The sequence below is a fragment of the Magnolia sinica genome, chromosome 5, assembly GCF_029962835.1.
Source record: "Magnolia sinica isolate HGM2019 chromosome 5, MsV1, whole genome shotgun sequence".
NCBI classification, from domain to species: domain Eukaryota; kingdom Viridiplantae; phylum Streptophyta; class Magnoliopsida; order Magnoliales; family Magnoliaceae; genus Magnolia; species Magnolia sinica.
The window spans coordinates 83,370,441-83,388,937 of NC_080577.1; the positions used below are offsets into that span (position 1 = coordinate 83,370,441).

The following is an 18,497-nucleotide window of genomic DNA, read 5'->3' on the forward strand; positions in this document are numbered from 1 at the left end:
TTTCCTTCTCTTTAGACTTAAATCAAACCCCTTAATCCAGATCTCTAACCCTAAGAGTCCCAAATCCTAATTATTCCCAATTTTCGAACCCTAGATTTTTTCCCAAATTGAAACTTGGTGAATCTCTTGAATTGGGGAACAATCCTTTGCAAAAATGGATGACTCTAACAATCCTTTGGGTTTGTTTGGTTTAGAATTTTAATTTGATCCAGTCCTAAAATTATGTAAGCTTAGACCCCCACAGATTCCCCTTTTTGAATATTTGATCGTGTGTAGGATGTGGAATTTTGTGATTTTTTAAAATTGGTATAATCTAAAGCTTGAGCTCTTGCATGTCATATTTAATTTCATGTCCTGCATCAAATTGGGTATCAGAGACAAGTTTTTCATAGGGGAATAGAATGCATGATTAGAGGTTAGTTCATTTTATTTTTATTTTTAATGTACCACACTCATTCATTTAGGGCTGTTTAGAGGTCCATAATTCATGATATAAGCTGCTGAAATTTCTGTTATCAGAAAGTTAGCAATTCACATTGCTGAATTTTCTGTTATCCATTTATTTTGATAGCTATATTGCTGGATTTTTGTAGAGTTGCGTAATTTCGTTCATATAGCGTCCTATAGGATCATCTAATGTCATTATAGTGCATATAGTGGAGTCTAGGCGCATATAGTTGCATCTTAGGACCCCTTGAGTTGTGTAGTGCATGCCCACACGTACTGGACGCGGCTTTGGTCTGCACCCCATCATGAACACCGAGCAACTTACCGAGTCTCTTAGGAGAATAACCCAAAAGTTAGATGCCAAGGATGCAAGCATCAAAGCATCTTCACAACAGGTTAATAATCGTTTGGACCAATTAGATGCACGCGTCCATCAAGTTGAAACCCAAGCAAACACCACCATTGGTGAAGATACCCAATCTCAGGCAAGTGGTCAAGAGGAGAGACAAGGGAATGAGAGTGGCCAAGGAAATGGTCGTGGGTGCGCACCCCTGTACCCACCCCGCGAGGGGCATCGTGAATGTTATGACCCAAATGCGCAACTCCTCAAGGGAGTTAGGGTAGATGCCCTTACGTTTAATGGCCAATTGGACCGTGAGATTTTTTTAGATTGATTAGCAGATATGGACCACTATTTTGAGTGGTACGACATGTCAGATGGTCGCCGAGTCCAATTTAGCAAGATGAAGCTTGTAGGCCAAGCAAAGAGGTTTTGAACTACTGTGGAACGAAAGAAAAAAAGGTTGAGAGAACCCCCAATAATCCATTAAGAAGAAATGAAAGAAATTCTAAAAGAGAAATACCTACATTTCTCTTATCACTTGAGGTTGGTTGAAGATTGGCAATCTCTTCGACAAGGTTCCATGAGTGTGGCCGAGTACATTGAGAAGTTCGAAGAGTACTTGACCCAGTGTGATGTTGAGGAGGATCCCGTACTCACTCTTGCTCGATTTAAGATGGGCCTCCATTCTGACATTATGAGAGAGTTACTCGCCAAAGACATAGACACTCTTGAATAGATGTATCAAGTGGTGTTGGAGGTCAAGCAATACCTCAAGGCATCTATGGGAAGGCAGTTTGAGTCCCGTAATTCTAGCGCTAAGGCCAACCCTTCTAAGGCTAAGCTTAGCACTGGATATCAATACAAGCCTTCCAGTAGTTCTCAGTCTAGGCCGAAGGATGATAAGGATAAAAGAGTTGTTGGGTCTAGCTCGCGTAGAAGCGATGCGACTAGGTGTTTTAGATGTCAAGGGTTTGGTCATTTTGCTTACCAGTGTGGCACGAAAGAGGGCACTAAGGTGTTCCTTATTAATGGGCAAGTAGAAGTAGTGCCCCCAGAAACTGACAGTGAGGAGGAAGAATACAAGCCAGTGGAGATCCCTAATAATGAGGAAGAGGGAGCGCAAGAGACTGTGACACTTGTAGTTGTTCGTTGCGCCTTTGCACAATCAAAAAATACCGATGATTGGCGCCGCAACACGATCTTCTATACCTACGCAAAATGTGGTTATAAGAATTACAAGATGATCGTAGATAGTGGTAGTTGTGCCAATGTGGCGTCCACTGGCACTGAAAGTCGTTTGGGTTTGAAGCTTGAAGCCCATCCCCAACCCTATAGAGTGTCTTGGGTTGATGAGACTTCCATTCCAGTCTCACACCGTTGTCTTGTTCCTATTCAGTTTGGATCATATAAAGACAAACTCTAGTGTGATGTTGTTCCCATGGATGTTGGCCATATCATTTTGGGTAGGCCCTAGATCTATGACAGGGATGTCACCATATTTAGTCGTTTGAATGTGTGTACATTCTGGTTTGAGGGCAAGAAAGTTAAGCTAAACCCAGTTTCACCCAAGAATACGACTGGAAAGGAGTCTACCACATAATGGTGTGAGCGGCTCGAAGAAAATGAAGGAATTGAAGTCCAAGTCTAAGCCTCTCCATATTCTAAATGCTAAAGATTTTGAGCGAGAGACTGAATCAGACTCGATGGTGTACGCCCTTATGGCTAGGGAGAGTGCACCAGAGGCTAGTATAGAGTTACCCACTGAGGTCATTCCGATAGTGGATGAGTTTCATGATGTCTTTCCTGATGATCTACAGGATGAGCTTCCCCCTATAAGGGATATACAGCACACCATTGATTTAGTCCCTGGGGCGACTCTACCAAACCTCCCTCATTACAGAATGTACCCAAAAGAGCATGCAGAGTTGAAGAGGCAGGTTGACGAGCTCTTAGAAAAGGGTTTCATTCGAGAGAGCATGAGCCCGTGTGTTGTGCCCGCCATTCTTACACCTAAGAAGGATGGCACATGGAGGATGTGTGTTGATAGTAGAGCCATCAACAAAATCACAATCAAGTATCGGTTTCCCATACCATGTCTTAATGACATGTTGGACATAATGGCCAATGCTACTATCTTCTCAAAAATTGACCTCAAAAGTGGTTATCACCAAATCCGTATACGCCTTGGCGACGAGTAGAAGACGGCCTTCAAGACAAAGGATAGGCTATACAAGTGGCTAGTTATGCCTTTCAGGCTGACTAATGCCCCGAGTACCTTCATGCGTGTTATAACCCAAGTGTTGAGGCCCTTTATGAGGAAGTTCCTGTTTGTCTACTTTGATGATATCCTGATTTATAGTATGACCAAGGAACAACACCTCAACCATTTGAGGCAGGTCTGTGGGATCCTTAGAACCAAAAAATTGTACGCTAACCTAAAGAAGTGTGCGTTTATGTCTAGCAGTGTTATCTTCTTAAGTTTTGTTGTGTCATCTGAGTGTCGGCGGATCCGGAGGAGGTCAAGGCCATCATCAATTGGCCTGAACTGCGCAGTATTCACAAGGTGCGCAGCTTTCACGGCTTGGCCACCTTCTATAGACGGTTCATTCGAGGCTTCGGTTCCATTATGGCTCCCATCACGGATTGCATAAAAAAAAAAATTGAGAGTTTCAATGGACGAAGGCAGCCTCAAAGGCCTTCAAGGAGATAAAGGTCAAGATAACTGACGCTCCAGTCATGCGACTTCCGAATTTTTCAAAAGTTTTTAACGTCGCATGCGACACATCAAGAGTTGGCATAGAAGAAGTACTTAGTCAGGAAGGGCACCCTATCACCTTTTTTAATGAGAAATTGAATGAGGTGAAACAAAAATACTCCACCTGTGACAAAGAATTCTATGCGGTAGTGCAATCGTTGCACCACTCGCATCATTATCTATTGCTGCAAGAATTTGTCTTGTTCTCAGATCACGAGGCCATGAGACATCTGAACTCTTAAAAGAAATTAAATCCTAGGCACGCCAAGTGGGTTCAGTTCCTTCAAGAGAACACTTTTATGCTTAAGCACAAGGCCGGTGTAGAGAATAAGTCTGCCGACGCGTTGAGTCGTTGATTCGCGTTACTCAATTCCATGGTGTCAAAGTCATGGGGCTCGAGCGTGTCAGAGAAGATTATTCCGAGTGCTCCGATTTTGGAGTTGTGTACGCATCGTTGTTAGAGAATCCATCAGGAGCTAGCAGTGAGTATTTGATATTGGACGGATATTTGTTTAGGAGTGACCGTTTGTGCATACCTCGCACCTCCCTCCACGATTTTCTTGTCTGGAAGTTACATTCAGGATAGGTTGTAGGTCATTTTGGTCGAGACAAGACCATTGCCCTGGTGGGGGGATAGATTCTATTGGCCAAGCCTCAAGCAAGACGTTGCCAAAATTATAGGACAGCGTCGTACTTGTTAACTGGCAAAGTAGAAAAAGCAAAATACAGAGCTATACACACCTTTGCCAGTTCCATTTGCCCTTTGGCAGGACATCAATATGGACTTCATGCTTAGGCTTCCCAAGACCATTCGAAAACACGATTCCATATTTATTGTCATGGACCATTTTTCTAAAATGGTGCACTTCATCCCTTGTTCGAAGACTTCTGACGCATCTCATGTTGCCAAATTGTTCTTCAATGAGGATGTCAAATTTCATGGGTTACCCAAAACCATAGTGTCTGACCGTGATGTGCGGTTCATGAGTTATTTTTGGAAGACACTATGGCATATGATGAGTACTAGGCTCCAATTTTCTTCTGCCTACCACCCTCAGACTGATGGTCAAACCGAGGTGGTCAACAGGAGCCTAAGAAATTTACTCAGGTGTTTAGTAAGGGAGCACACCAAGACGTGGGACACTGCACCACCTATCGCCAAGTTTCCATTTAATAGTTATGTCAATAGAACCATAGGTTAAGTCCTTTTGAAGTCGTTACTAGTTATAAACCTAGGAAACCTATTGATCTTATCCTAATGTCTCTGTCCCATAGGCCATCAGAGTCTACAGAGTCCTTTGACATCATATTCATTCATTGCATCAAGAAATCAGGCGAAAGATCAATATTAATAATGAACAGTACAAATTTTCTACAGACCAACATAAACGATTCAAGGAATTCAATGTAGGGGACTTTGTGATGGTCCACATCAAGCCAAAGTAGTATCCTCAGGGAGCTGTTCGGAAATAACACGCACGTAGCGCTGGACCATTCAAAATTATAAAACGAAACGATCCCAATGCATATATGGTAGATCCTCCACCTTCCATAGGAATTAGTTCCACATTCAATGTGGAGGATCTAGTTGCATTTCAGGGGACCACTGATACATTGTCCGACCTTTCACCTAACCATCCTGATTCCCCAGACCTTTTCCTTAACCCATGGCCCCTTTCTGACCCATCTTCCCAGCCTCTACCTCCCATGCCTACCCTTCCCACACCCAAAGAGGAGATAAAGGATATTCTAGACCATCAGATAGTATTGACGTTGGACGGCGGCTTTCAAAAGTTCCTTGTCAAGCGGAAGTCACGCCCAGCTTCAGACAGTACGTGGCTCACTGAGGAGGAGCTTCAGAGACTTGATCTAAACATCTTAGAGTGTTTCAAAAGTTTTGTTTCGGCGATGGTGAAACCTTTGCAGCCGGGGAGAGTTGATGGGGACATCATGCACACGCCCCCCACCCTACGCACATATTTAAGGAGGAGGTGGGCCCTACTTTCAATCTAGATCGACGACAACACCTTTGGAGAGCCTCATAGTTAGGGGACGCGTTATAAGGCTTTGGAGTGGACCCGATCATCACATAGATTCTACCATCGGATCTCATGATCGTGGCCCACTACTTTAGATGATCTAGGATTTTTAGTTTTAATTACTTTTGTTATTAGAAACTTCATGAATGGTTTTTATTGCTTAGTATTTATTTGCTTTAAGTTTTGGTATTAATGCGCACACATGGCGCAAGGATAAAATTGTCTTTTGGGGTTTAGGGTTTTCTTATAAATAAAGCAGCCCCATGTAGGTATTGGTATGAAGTTTATGAATAAAATTGTTGCATTTTCTTCCTCTCTATCTCTTTGGGTTGAAGAATCAAATTGGGTGCGAAACCCTCCCTTCCTCGAAGGGCTAATTACCATAGTGTGAAGCCACACCCATTCCAAATCACCCCCACCTCTTTACACCCCACATCCATCATCTTCTACATCCTTTCCATCTTCAGATTCACCCTCTCTCGTACCCAAGTTCTCTTCTACAGCAGGGCACAAGCAGATTTCAGATTTCAGATTTTGGCCCATCTGAGGGGCTGAAACTTCGGCGGAGTACTACGCACAAACCATGGATCAGATCAACACGAAATTTGGCATGGAAGCAGTCCTACCTTGGCCGATCCTAGCCTAGAAGTCAGTTTCTGACTTTGTAGGCCCCACACACGTGCGGACGATTGGACATGCACGTGCGCCCAGGGCCATCTACTGTCCAGCGCATGTGATTCATCTCAGGTTTTGTTTTCCTCTATTTTCCTTCTCTTTAGACTTAAAATCAAACCCCTTAATCCAGATCCTTAACCCTAAGAGTCCCAAATCCTAATTATTTCCAATTTTCGAACCTTAGATTTTCCCCAAAATTGAAACTTGGTGAATCTCTTGAATTAGGGAACAATCCTTTGCAAGAATGGATGACTCTAACAATCTTTTGGGTTTGCTTGGTTTATAATTTTAATTTAATCCAGCCCTAAAATTGTGTGGGCTTGGACCCCCATATATTCCCCTTTTTGAATATTTGATCGTATATAGGATGTGGAATTTTGTGATTGTTTAAAATTGGTATAATCTAAAGCTTGAGCTCTTGCATGTCATATTTAATTTCATGTCCTGCATCATGATGATCCTGCTCTAGAGTTATTAGCTCAATTCTTCCTTTTAGTTACCTAATGTTCTCCCACTTGTGACTTAATTCTACCTAATTAATTTGTTGTCAACTAAATTATTATGTTACCTTCTTTCCTATTCATTGTATTGATTTGTGGACCAGGGGAATGATTAGTAGTGGACACGAAATTCTAGGGCTGTATTTGCTTCATATTCTTATACTACTTGTGTCCCAAAGTCAACTTCAAGTAATGATGAGTGTGTCCGAATTTGGCAATACACACATGGGTCATATGTCGGTCAATTTTCTTTTTTGATAGATAACAACCACTTCACTAAAAAGATCGCAAGAAACGTGCTAAGAATAAAACACCAAACAGACAAAAGCAAACAAGAGGAGCGGCTGAAGCGGCCTTTACATAGATAGCCCAAACCTCTATTAGAACTTTAACTTTTCTAATAACCTCATCAGCCCCCACCCAAACATTTCTAAAACAACGCCCATTTCTAGCTTCCCAAATAGCCCAAAACACGGCCATAATGACCAATCTCCAAATTGCTTTTCTGGATTTTCCCACTCCACCATGCCATGCCCAAAGAAGATTCCCCACTGACAACGGCATCACCCAATCCGTCTGAAACAAAGATAAGAAGTGGCTCCACACCTTTCCGGTGAAGGAACAGTGGATGAAGAGGTGATCAATTGACTCCTCACTATCCATACACATCAAACAAATATTAGGAAGGATCATGACCCTTCTCTGCAAATTGTCAATACTAAGGATTCTCTTATGACATACCAGCTACACAACCCAGACTAGATCATATTTATTCTTACTATTTATTATATGTTTTCTATTTTTTCATATAAAAAATAGAAGTATCATGTAGCTTACGCTACATGCGACGTAGCTTATGCTACACGCTATAGGGGGCTGAACACTACATAATACGCTACGCGCGATTTAAAACATTGGTAGTTATTTCTCGGGTATTAGTGGGGAGTGGGCGGTCCCCATCAAAACCAGCACAACCGGCATCTCCATTTAAAACACTGGTTTAGAGTTTCAGACCATTTGATGAGCCCCACTGAATTGCTCTCCCTATATACATGAGAGAGCTTCAATCTTATGGATGATAGCTCTTTCCTCATTCTTTTCCGCCAATAACAAGATTCTCGAGGATTGGCATTTGACAATATACCATCCACCACACTTTTAGAAACACTCTCTACTTACAATTCACCAATCCCATACTGGATAATTATCTTAGCATCGCTCAACGTTTTGCCATCAAATTCGACACCATGCCATAGTGGTGGTGAAATGCAAAAATCATCTTGCCTCTATGGTCCCTACAGAATTCCCCTCCCCCACCCAAGCTTGAATTTCCATAGGAAGACCCATCTACATTCAGTAACAACTTACATCCACCGATAGTTGCACAAAGTGCAAAACGAAGGAACAATAGATTTGGATGCGGGAGCAGGGAAGCACCTATTTCAAAATGCTAGCAAGTATAAACAGCTAGGAATCGGAAGCTGAGGCACGATTCCCAAGCATGATTCAAAGAGGGAGCAGTGGTGGGATTAGAAAGATCATGCAACTAACCGCCCACCACTACTTTGGCTACACCCATTTGGTCAAGCATAGTTTCCCGGGCGCAGCTCTCTTTGATTGGACTCTTAAGGCCATCAAAGAGAGTGCATCCACATAAGAACAGTCTCTAGATGGGGAAATCAATCCCCCTATTTCCATCATCCTTCTTCTTACATGGGAGATTACCCCATAAACATTCACCGTTTTCCCATCAAACTTGCACCTATCCCTTTCCAGCCATAATTTCCAGATGATAAAACACAGGATTAGGCCACGCAACATGGTAAACTGATTAGAGTTTCTAGCCAAATTGAACCACTGGCTGGTTATCTACAACACCAACTGGGCTCTAAAAATCAGGATTTTTTTTTTTTTTTTTTTCGAAGGCTAAAGGGTAATTATCCATTGTTTAGGTAAATTTCCTTATCCTTTCTTGCTGTTTGTGAAAATGCAAATTTGTTTTAGTTTTTAGCTTATTAGATGAATGATTTATACAATCAGCCATGTTTTGCACCTCCATGTATGAATAAAGGCATCCAAGCTTATGCAATTAGGTGGACTACTCATGCAAAACCTTCCACCAAATCAAGGTAGGCCATTTCATTATTAATAAAGAGACTCTTGGTTAGATTATCATAAATTAAACATCTAATTAACTATTTGGTCTCAACGTAAAGAATAAAGGGCTAATAGTCCTCAACACTATAACCGGAGGTTCTGTGGTCATTGTTAATTATAAATTATCACATTGGGCATGGTGAGCAGGGGGGCACTGGACTAATGAACCTCTAATCAAATGAAAAGGAACTACCAAAACCTCTGCAAGTTGCAAGACAAAGGCCATATTACGTTTTGGCCCACCTATCATACGAATAAAAAATGAAAATAAAAAACCGAGAGAGAGAGAAATAAAAAACCGAGAGAGAGAGAAATAAAAAACAGAGAGAGAGAGAGAGAGAGAGAGAGAGAGAGAGAGAGAGAAAGCGCCAAATTATCGATTTTTACTCACAGCAAGAAATCTATTATAGTCAAACAATAAAGTCTAAATCTCGAAATAACCTGGAAAGGCAACTGTGATATGTTTCCCAGGAGAACTGTTTATAATGAGAATTTTCATGCTTGGTAGGTTGCAACAACAAGACATGAACAGCCTTGGATTGAAATTTGAAGTAGTACCAATGCAACCAATGCCCTGAAAACACATAGAAAAGAAAAAAGAAACAATCATCAGAACATCGACTTGAGAACATTTTCATACTACAGTTCATCTCTCATGAATTTAGACAATAGTTTGTCTTTTTTTTATAAGCAGAGTATCTTATTAAGAAAAAAGGAAGAAAAAACAAGGAAAGCAAACAACAAGAAAAGTAAATATACATGCTGACTTCCTCAAGTCAACGTGAACAAGGAAGCCACAAAATAAAAGTATAAAACAGTTAAAACACCAATATGAGGCATTCCTAATAACAGTCTGGTAATGAACCCACATAGTAAAACTATAAAAATAAACTCACAAAAGACTAAGTTATTAATGCCACTTCAAGGGGCTGCGAACTCCCATATTTTTTAACATTCACCAATGTTCACTGCACTTGCCTTGTTAAACCTCCACATGATCTCCGTAAATCATTATTCAAAACCAAAACTAGTTACTCCTTTCCCATATATTAAATAAATGCCACTCTCTACCATCCAGTGTTCAAAGTATCGATATCGCTACAAGTTTCGCTAGCCGGGGATACAGAAACAATATCAATATCGCTGAAATATTGTCGATTTCTGGAAATGCGGGGAAACATTGGGGAAAACGTTGGAATTTTTCAGTAAAACTTCAGGAGATGCTAAAGCACACATATTTGAATATTTAGGAATCAAAAAATTCCAAAAAGAATGCATACATAATAAGTTTCCATTTATTGGGGCCTAAAAGTATGTGTTTCGTAAGAAATCAATCCAATAGTAACAAAGCAATCATTTATATCTCATTAAACCAATTAACAAGCAAACACGCATAATGCATTATACATCCATGCATAAATAAGCATATAAACACAATACACATGCATGATGATCCAACTGTCCATCCACCCCGTCTATCCATCCAATCATCCATCCATCCAACCATCCTATCCATCCATCCATCCCTTCCAATCATCCAAACATCCATCTATCCCATCTATCTATCCATCCATCCAGCTACCCATACAACCATCCCATCCCATCCCTTCCAATCATCCAATCATCCAAACATCCATCCATCCATCCATCCAGCTACCCATCCAACCATCCCATCCATCCATCCATCCATCCATCTAAACACTTTTTAATAAACAATTTTTTTAGCGATATTGATACATTAGTGATATTACTGAAATATCGCTGATACACAGGTGATACAAGTGACACTTGGAATTTACAAAGTCGAAAATATTGGCAATACATTGGTGAAACAAGCGACACCTAAAATTTACACAATTGAAAATATTAGCGATATCGATACATCAATGATACTTAGAGATATATCGCCAAAACCTGAAATTTTGGATACTAGTAGTGTTATTGGTATCACTACCAATGTTATCAACATCGCCGAGCTGGAGATATGGATAATATCGGGGATATTATCGTAATATTGAGGATACTCTGAACAATGATTACAAATCATATTTTATATAAATTATGGATTAACAAGATTACTTCTAATCTTTACCAAAATCTTAAACACATAATTACTGGCAATTAAAAGGAGACTAATCGAATATTGTACAAGAAGCCATTGAGTTATGCGCTAATGTTTTGGTGTCTTTTTCTCATGTTCATCGTTCAGCCAACTTAAGGGCTGATAATCTAGCTGGAGGGAGAGATAATGATAAGTGAAAAGTGGTAGAATGTGAATCCTTCATAGTTTTTGTGTTGTTTGGGCCCCTTTTTGTGTTAGTTCTATAAGCTAGCCTTATGCTGTATTTTCCTCTTTTTCTCTTTCTAATAAAATCTTCACTATTCATTAAAAAACAGATCCTTACCATTATTGAAACCAGATCTTATCTACAATTATTTGAGAAAGTAAATCTTACGTCAAACCACCAGTTTCTCATATCCTAACTAGAAGGATCATAAATTGCTTATATTTCTCCTTTTACTTAATTAATTATTTTGGGTTTGATACCTTCAATGTCAAAGTACTTCTGCCAGGTCTTTGTTGTGCTCCATAGAAAGTTTGAAGGTTGTTTTCATTCTCTTCCATTGTTCTTAATGGAGGACTGAAACAATTATCCAATGTCGCACAAAACATCCTTTTTTCTCATATCTCAATCTTAAGGACAAGGTTTCTTCAAGGGCCTGGGATGTATGAAACTCCTAGATTGGGATGCTAGCATTGTTCAGAGTATCCCCGATATTATCCATATCTCCAGCTCAGCGATACCGATAATATCCCTGATATTGTTCAGAACTTGGTCTCCCGAATACCGAGTTGAATCGGCCGAATGATTGGGTTCGAGGAACGAAGGAAAAGAGGAAAGAAACCGAAAATCATCAAGAAAGAGTTTGGAATTCCAACAACAACAACAGAAAAATCTATTTTGATTTTTGGAGATTCCGTATCGAATCTTGAAAACTAAAAATTAGAGAATGGAGAAAATAGATTCTACCTTCTTCTTCTTCTTCTTCTTTTCTCTCCCCCCCTTTTTTTTTCTTGCCGTTGGAATGAGAAGTTGCGGTTGAGGTTTCAAGAGCGGATTGTCTGTGCACCCAGTCACCGGAAGTTGCTTTGGTCGGAAGATATATGTGGCTCACAGAGATCTCCCATCACAAATCCACTTCGTCCATCAATTTTGAAAGACAACAATTGGGTAGGAATCTAACAATCAGGCAGATACAAAATTCAAGTGGGCCATAATGCACGAAACAGCTGAAATTGAACAGCTATCATTGGAAACTTTGTGGGGGCCATAAGTTTTATATTAGGATGATATTTGTGTCTACAGTTTATCTGAGTGGTAATAACCATATGAACGGTTTGGATAGCATATAAACATCATGGTAGGCTTCAAGAAGGTCTGGATTGGAATTTTCCGTACCGTACCGTGCGGTGTAGCCCAGATGAATTTTGGATCCGCCCCATTTTTAAATTCCTTCCCTGTGGTCTTTCAGAACTGATGGACGGAATGGATTTGTGAAGGTAATCCCTGTTGGGTATTCCAGAGAACTAATGGACCGAATGGATTTGTGAAGTTAATCCATGTGGGCTTCACACAGCTTACTACTACAGGAACTTTCTCCGCGTCCATAAATAAATACGGGTAGCTTATTGAATACACATGAGTCACATGACGCTTGACACACAGGGACTTAAATGGGCATATAATAACTTAAATTAAAACAATTATATTGTGGAGCCCGCTATCATACCACCCAAATATCGGAGGAAGCGGATTGGCTGGTGTACCACACATCAGCTATATAGCTGCTGTAGATACGTGTCGCACGAAGACGAAGACGAGAGCCAACGCTCCTCCAGCTCCGTGTTGTACGAACGGTTCAAAGGAGATCAAAGTTACATGGCCCCCACAATGATGTATTTATATCCATACGGTTCATCCATTATCATTTTAGAGCATTAGAGAAAAAATTTGATTCGTATCCAAAGTTCAAATGGACCACACCAAAAATAACAGCGAGGATAATAATTTTCACCATTAAAAAACTTGTAAGGCTCACCATAATATTTATTTTCCATCCATTCTATTAATAAGGTCACAAGTACATAGATGAAGAGGATACACAAATTTTATGTTGATCCGAAACTTCTATGACCCCCAAAAAGGTTTCAATGGTAGACATTTAATCTCCCACTACTTTTTGCAGTGTGGTCCACTTGATCTTTATATCTTTCTTATCTTCTGGCTAAAGCCTTAAGGGTGTGTTTGGATTTCAAGCCCACGTGGTACTGTAATGTAAACTGGTGTAAATAGTATTTTTCCGATGTTTGATTTCGAAGTAAAAACAGGGCGTCTACGACCGACTCGAGTATGACGTCGAACCAACTCTCCGCTTCCACGCGTTACTGCTGTCAGTGTATAGTGCGTCGGTAAGAGCGATGGAGTCATTACACTGCACCGCCAAATCAAAGAAAATTTTTTCTTTCTACGTTCTTATTCATGCAGACCATCATTCTCAAGTGATCTCTCCCTCACCCTATCTCTCCATCCTCACAGTCCTTGCTTGAGAAGTTCGTGTGGAGACCTAAAGATCGGCATTGACATTTCTTGTAATCATTCTCAGGTGATCTCTCCCTCACCCTATTTCATCGTCGACTCGTCATTGACATTTCCTGTAATCCACCTCCGTTCCACGTATTACGGCAGCGTCGTAAGCTCAGGTTCCCACCGGGTCCAGGTATAGTGCATAGAGACATTCTCAGGATGGGTTTGGATCATGCACTGCCTTTGCCATTGTAGGGAAGAGAGGTTTCATCCCTTGCATCTTCCTCCGCAAAATCTCTATATATTGCATGAATCATCCTTTTTTTTGTTCTTTGTTGCATGCACATCTGATAGGGCAGTAAACGGTATATTTCTTCTCTCTACTACGATGCCCAGAACCCACGCAAGTGTTTATAAATTATTTATCCCTGCTGCTGTACCTAAGCCTCGTTACTGCGTATCCACAAAAAATCTAGCAGATGGATTCACCTCCATTAACCTGTGACATGACTTGTGCATGTCAAAGGGACTGGGAGTTATGATCTGATTCTGTCGTTGGAACCTGATGAAGAATAAATATATAAGAAAAACTTTAATGATGGTAATTCACCATTAGCCCATTCCTTCTGGAATATTGTTGGGTGTCTTATGAGTCCCAGTTAGTGAAGTACAGTGGAGGTAATATTCAAATCTCAAATTTACAGCAATATGTTATGGATCATCTTGTTCTGAAGAAAAAAAGCTTCATATGAGGCACGTTGGTGGAATTGTTGGCACATATGAAGTCATTGTTTTAGATAAACGTGTATTAATATTAAGAAGAAATCTGTGTTATTATAAAGTTTGTAATTTAATCTTCTATTTTCAGTGAAATACCCCCATCTCCCTACCACATTCTACAGGATCATGTTCGTTCTTCCTTACTAAACCATCATTTTTTCATTAAACAAGGTCTAAATGTAGCCCTTTCCTGCATTCCAGACTCGCAGGTGTGCTGATCATCAAAGTTACCTGTACTTTTCAATTTAAAATCTGTTAACAGGTGCGTATGAAACTGGTCACTGTAGTATCTTCTACTAATCTGTTTTTCGTTTGTATTTGAAAATACTTGTGTAACTTGACCGATTACTGTCTCGTATTATGTATGTGGTACCATCGACTCTATAATGTGTTACGCCTGTGTAAAAATGGTTACACTATTGTTGAATGATTATATGTATCTTAAATAGCTCAAATACCCTGTACGGTTTCTGTAACGTGATATCTGCTTTGACGTTATTTACTTCTATAATGATTGTTTCGATGTTATTCAAGGAAATATATTTCTTAACATATCTGTATTAATGTGCTACTAGGAAATATATAGATGTTAGTGTATCTCTGTACCATCCCTTTTTTTGTTCTTATTACACCTCTATGAGCAAAGGTAACATGAAATAGAAACAGGTCACTACACCATTTTCAACGATGGGGTCTCACAGTGGTAACTCTAGCTAGGAGGGGTCTTCCAATAGTGATTGGAACGAAACTGAAATGGCAATTGCATTAACTGCAGTTGCAGCATTTGCCTGTGTTATAGGAGCTGCTGAATATTATATTCGTTATTGTATGAAATCGTTACCTCGAGAGTGTGAAATATTTAGAACTGGATTTATTAATGGAATCATAAAGAAGAGTGACGCAGACTGTCTTGCACAGCTACGAATGGGTCGTGATAAGTTCTTCGAGTTGTGTTCTTTGTTAAGAGATAGAAATTTACTGTCCGATACAAGAAGATGCAGTTTAGAGGAAAAGGTCGTCATGTTCTTGCATACTATTGGCCACAACGTGCGAAACTGTGTTGTTGGTAATCGGTTTTCACGATCTGGAGAAACCGTGAGTCGACACTTTAATAGAGTTCTTGATGCAGTAATTGGACTCTATCCGGAATATGTCAAGTTCCTCGGGTTACATACCCCAAAAGAGATATCTGATAATCCAATGTGGAGCCCATATTTTTAGGTAACATAATATGGAATTTTACAATTACTATACAATTATATTGTTGCATCATTAATATCAACTTAAAAGTCAAAAACTATGTTGCTTGTAGGAATCCTTTGGGGCACTCGATGGCACCCACATACCGACATATTTGCCCAAAGAAGCAAGTTCAACTTTTCGAAATTGAAAAGGTTTCCTGTCTCAGAATGTAATTGAGGCCTGTACATTCGATATGAAATTCGTATATGTGCTAGCGGGTTGGGATGGTTCTACCTCCGATGCTCGTGTGTTTCAAAATGCATTAAGTCGGCGACCTGATTGTTTTCTTATACTTCACAATAATGAATGATTGTTGTCAGTTTAATATAGCTATGTAGGATGCGATTTGACTGTTGCTTAATATTTACATATTGCTTTGTGTAGGAAAATATTATATTGTCGATGCGGGATATGCCCATTCTCCAGGATTTATGGCACCTTATCGAGGTGTTCGTTATCATTTGAATGAATTTCGTACAAGAAGGAAGCCTGGTAATAAGAAAGAACTCTTTAACTATCGGCATGCCCAATTGCGAAATGTAATTAAACGGTGTTTTGGTCTTTTAAAAGGCCGATTTCCTATACTCTGTATAGCACCACAGTTCAAATTTAAGACACAAGTGAAAATTGTTATAACTTGCCGTGTTCTGCATAACTTCATCCGTGTTAGTGGTGAAGATGGATTTATTGAAATAGTTGAGGATATTGCCGATAGTACTGAGGAAATTTTGCCATCACCTATAGACGTCACAAATGCCGAAGAAGAGCGCACAGGGTCTACTGTGACAGATTGTCCGAGAGAGGAATGGGCAAAAAAGAGGGATGACATTACGAACAGAATGTGGAATGACAGCCTTCCTCGGACCCAGCAGCGACGTTGATTTTACTTTAAATTCAGTGACTGTTTTGTGTTGTTCATGTAACAACATTATTGTAGTCTTGAATATTGTTTCTTTTGGATTGTTGGTCTGTTTGGATTGTTTGTAACAAATATTTGAATACTTTACATGAATTTTGTTATATGCCAGCACTTATCATGTTTTATATTTCACGTCTCATTGATTTAATCCCCCTGTTTCTGTCCGGACCTTTAATTTATGACTTTAGTTGGATCATAATATTATTGACCCATTGACTGTTCTGAGCATGCGTAGGTAACATGAATTTCTTACGGAGCTCAAACGAGATGGGGAAAGATAAGAAACAGGCTGTCACCCCCTCAAAATGTACATCCTCTCCCAGAAAGAGTATGGCATCACCAAGCAGTATTTTCAGTACCCCAGCCAAAAAAAGCTTGTTAACAATACAAACAGCTCCATCCCCAATCAGACTAAATACCTACACTGTAAGGAGTAGAGAAAGTAACAAATCAGTGCGCATTCAATGGAGCGAACCGATGGATAATACATTGATAGATGCATTAGTGGAGCAGGTAACTCTGGGTTGAAAAAGTGACATGGGCTTTAAACTAGAAGCATATAAAGCTACCATCATTGAAATGTTTAGTCGATGTGGTATAGAGTTAGAGAATAAGCATATCTCTAACCGTCTCCGTACATTGAAGAGATTTTACTAGGCAGTGAAGGATATGCAGAATGCCAGTGGTTCTAGCTGGGATGCCGACCAGAAAATGGTGGTTGCTACGGATGATGTCTGGTCTGCCTACATTGAGGTAAGTAACAATTTGATTATCTTTGTCAATAATAACTAGTTTCATATGCTATATCTGTCAGTTCTTATTATGTGCGTTCGTGTTGTTATACTTATAACGTCCTAATATACTAATATGGCCTTGCAGTCTCAACCGAACGCCGAGAGTGCATGGTAAACACATCGACAGATTCAATGATTTGGCGTATATGTTTGAAAATAATTGTGCTCATAACTCTTATGCCAGCACTGCGTACTCATCTCCTCTTTTTGGCCGGCATCGCTGTAGAGATGACTTTGATTATGATGAATATTCTGATGATAATAGGATTGATACTGTTCATCTATCTTCAGATGAAGATGGTGACAACGATAGTGGTCCGGTTTCTTATCCCAATGATGGATCACATTGATGGTAAAAAAGGGTCAACACAGGTTCTATGGAGACCTCACGTGGGTCTATAAACAGTCAATGCACTGCAACTGGCATGACCCGTGGCTGAAGGGGTAAACCAAGAGACCACATTGGTGATAAAATGGGTAAAATGGTTGAGGCCGTCAGGACAGTTATCATAACGATGGCACAAGGTAAAACAATGACCCGGCTTCAAAAGTTGTTGAGTATACTAGAGGAAGTAGAAGGCCTCAGCCATGAGGATCAGGTCCATGCTGCGCGGTTGATGCAAGAAGATATAGTTAATGCTAGGTTTTTCATCAAAATGGGGCATGAAAGGAGGAAGGAGTGGGTCTAGAGACTCCTCGACCACAATCCTCCTGTCTGAAACAATTTTGGGTTTAGTGCATTGGGCATTTGAAACAACTAAACTTTTATTTTATTTTGTGGTGTGTATATTTTGATGTGATTTTTGGATAAATATTTTGAATACTCAGTGAGTACATAAATGACTGCAATATGGGTGAACTCTTAATATATCTAATTGATGGTGACACCATCTTCCATTTATCCTGCTTGATATTCTATTTTCTCAGTTATCTGACTAAACTGGGGTTTCATTTGAGGCACATATGTTCAGGTACATCAGAGTATCTGGCTTTGAAGGCTTGAATAACAGACTATTAGAAGAGTTTGATTGTTGTTGTTATTTCATTGGTCTGAATGTGCTATGAATTTGGTGATGATATGTTAGTCTGTTTTGCAGTGAACATAGTGATATATGATTCTTGCTAGTTCTGTTTTCTGATATATGAATGAAAATAAATCTATTTATTTTTTGGGTTTGTTTGAAGCTTGTATCCGTAACAGGGATCATATTAATGTTGACACAACAAAAAATATCAGATTCCATTTTGTCATGGAATTTA

General features: G+C 39.8%; 1 protein-coding gene across 1 annotated transcript in view; it reads right to left on the bottom strand.

The window, feature by feature from the left end:
- The window catches only part of LOC131246219 (uncharacterized), a 29,478-nt gene extending 17,416 nt beyond the window's left edge, over positions 1–12,062 (bottom strand). Inside the window, exons 1-3 of the mRNA XM_058246124.1 lie at positions 11,949–12,062; positions 10,705–10,758; positions 9,358–9,490 (exon numbers count right to left, since the gene is read on the bottom strand). Coding sequence (XP_058102107.1) covers positions 9,358–9,490; positions 10,705–10,740 — 169 coding nt within the window. The 5' untranslated portion in view covers positions 10,741–10,758; positions 11,949–12,062. The remainder of the gene's footprint in view (positions 1–9,357; positions 9,491–10,704; positions 10,759–11,948) is intronic.
- Positions 12,063–18,497: the final 6,435 nt, after the last annotated feature.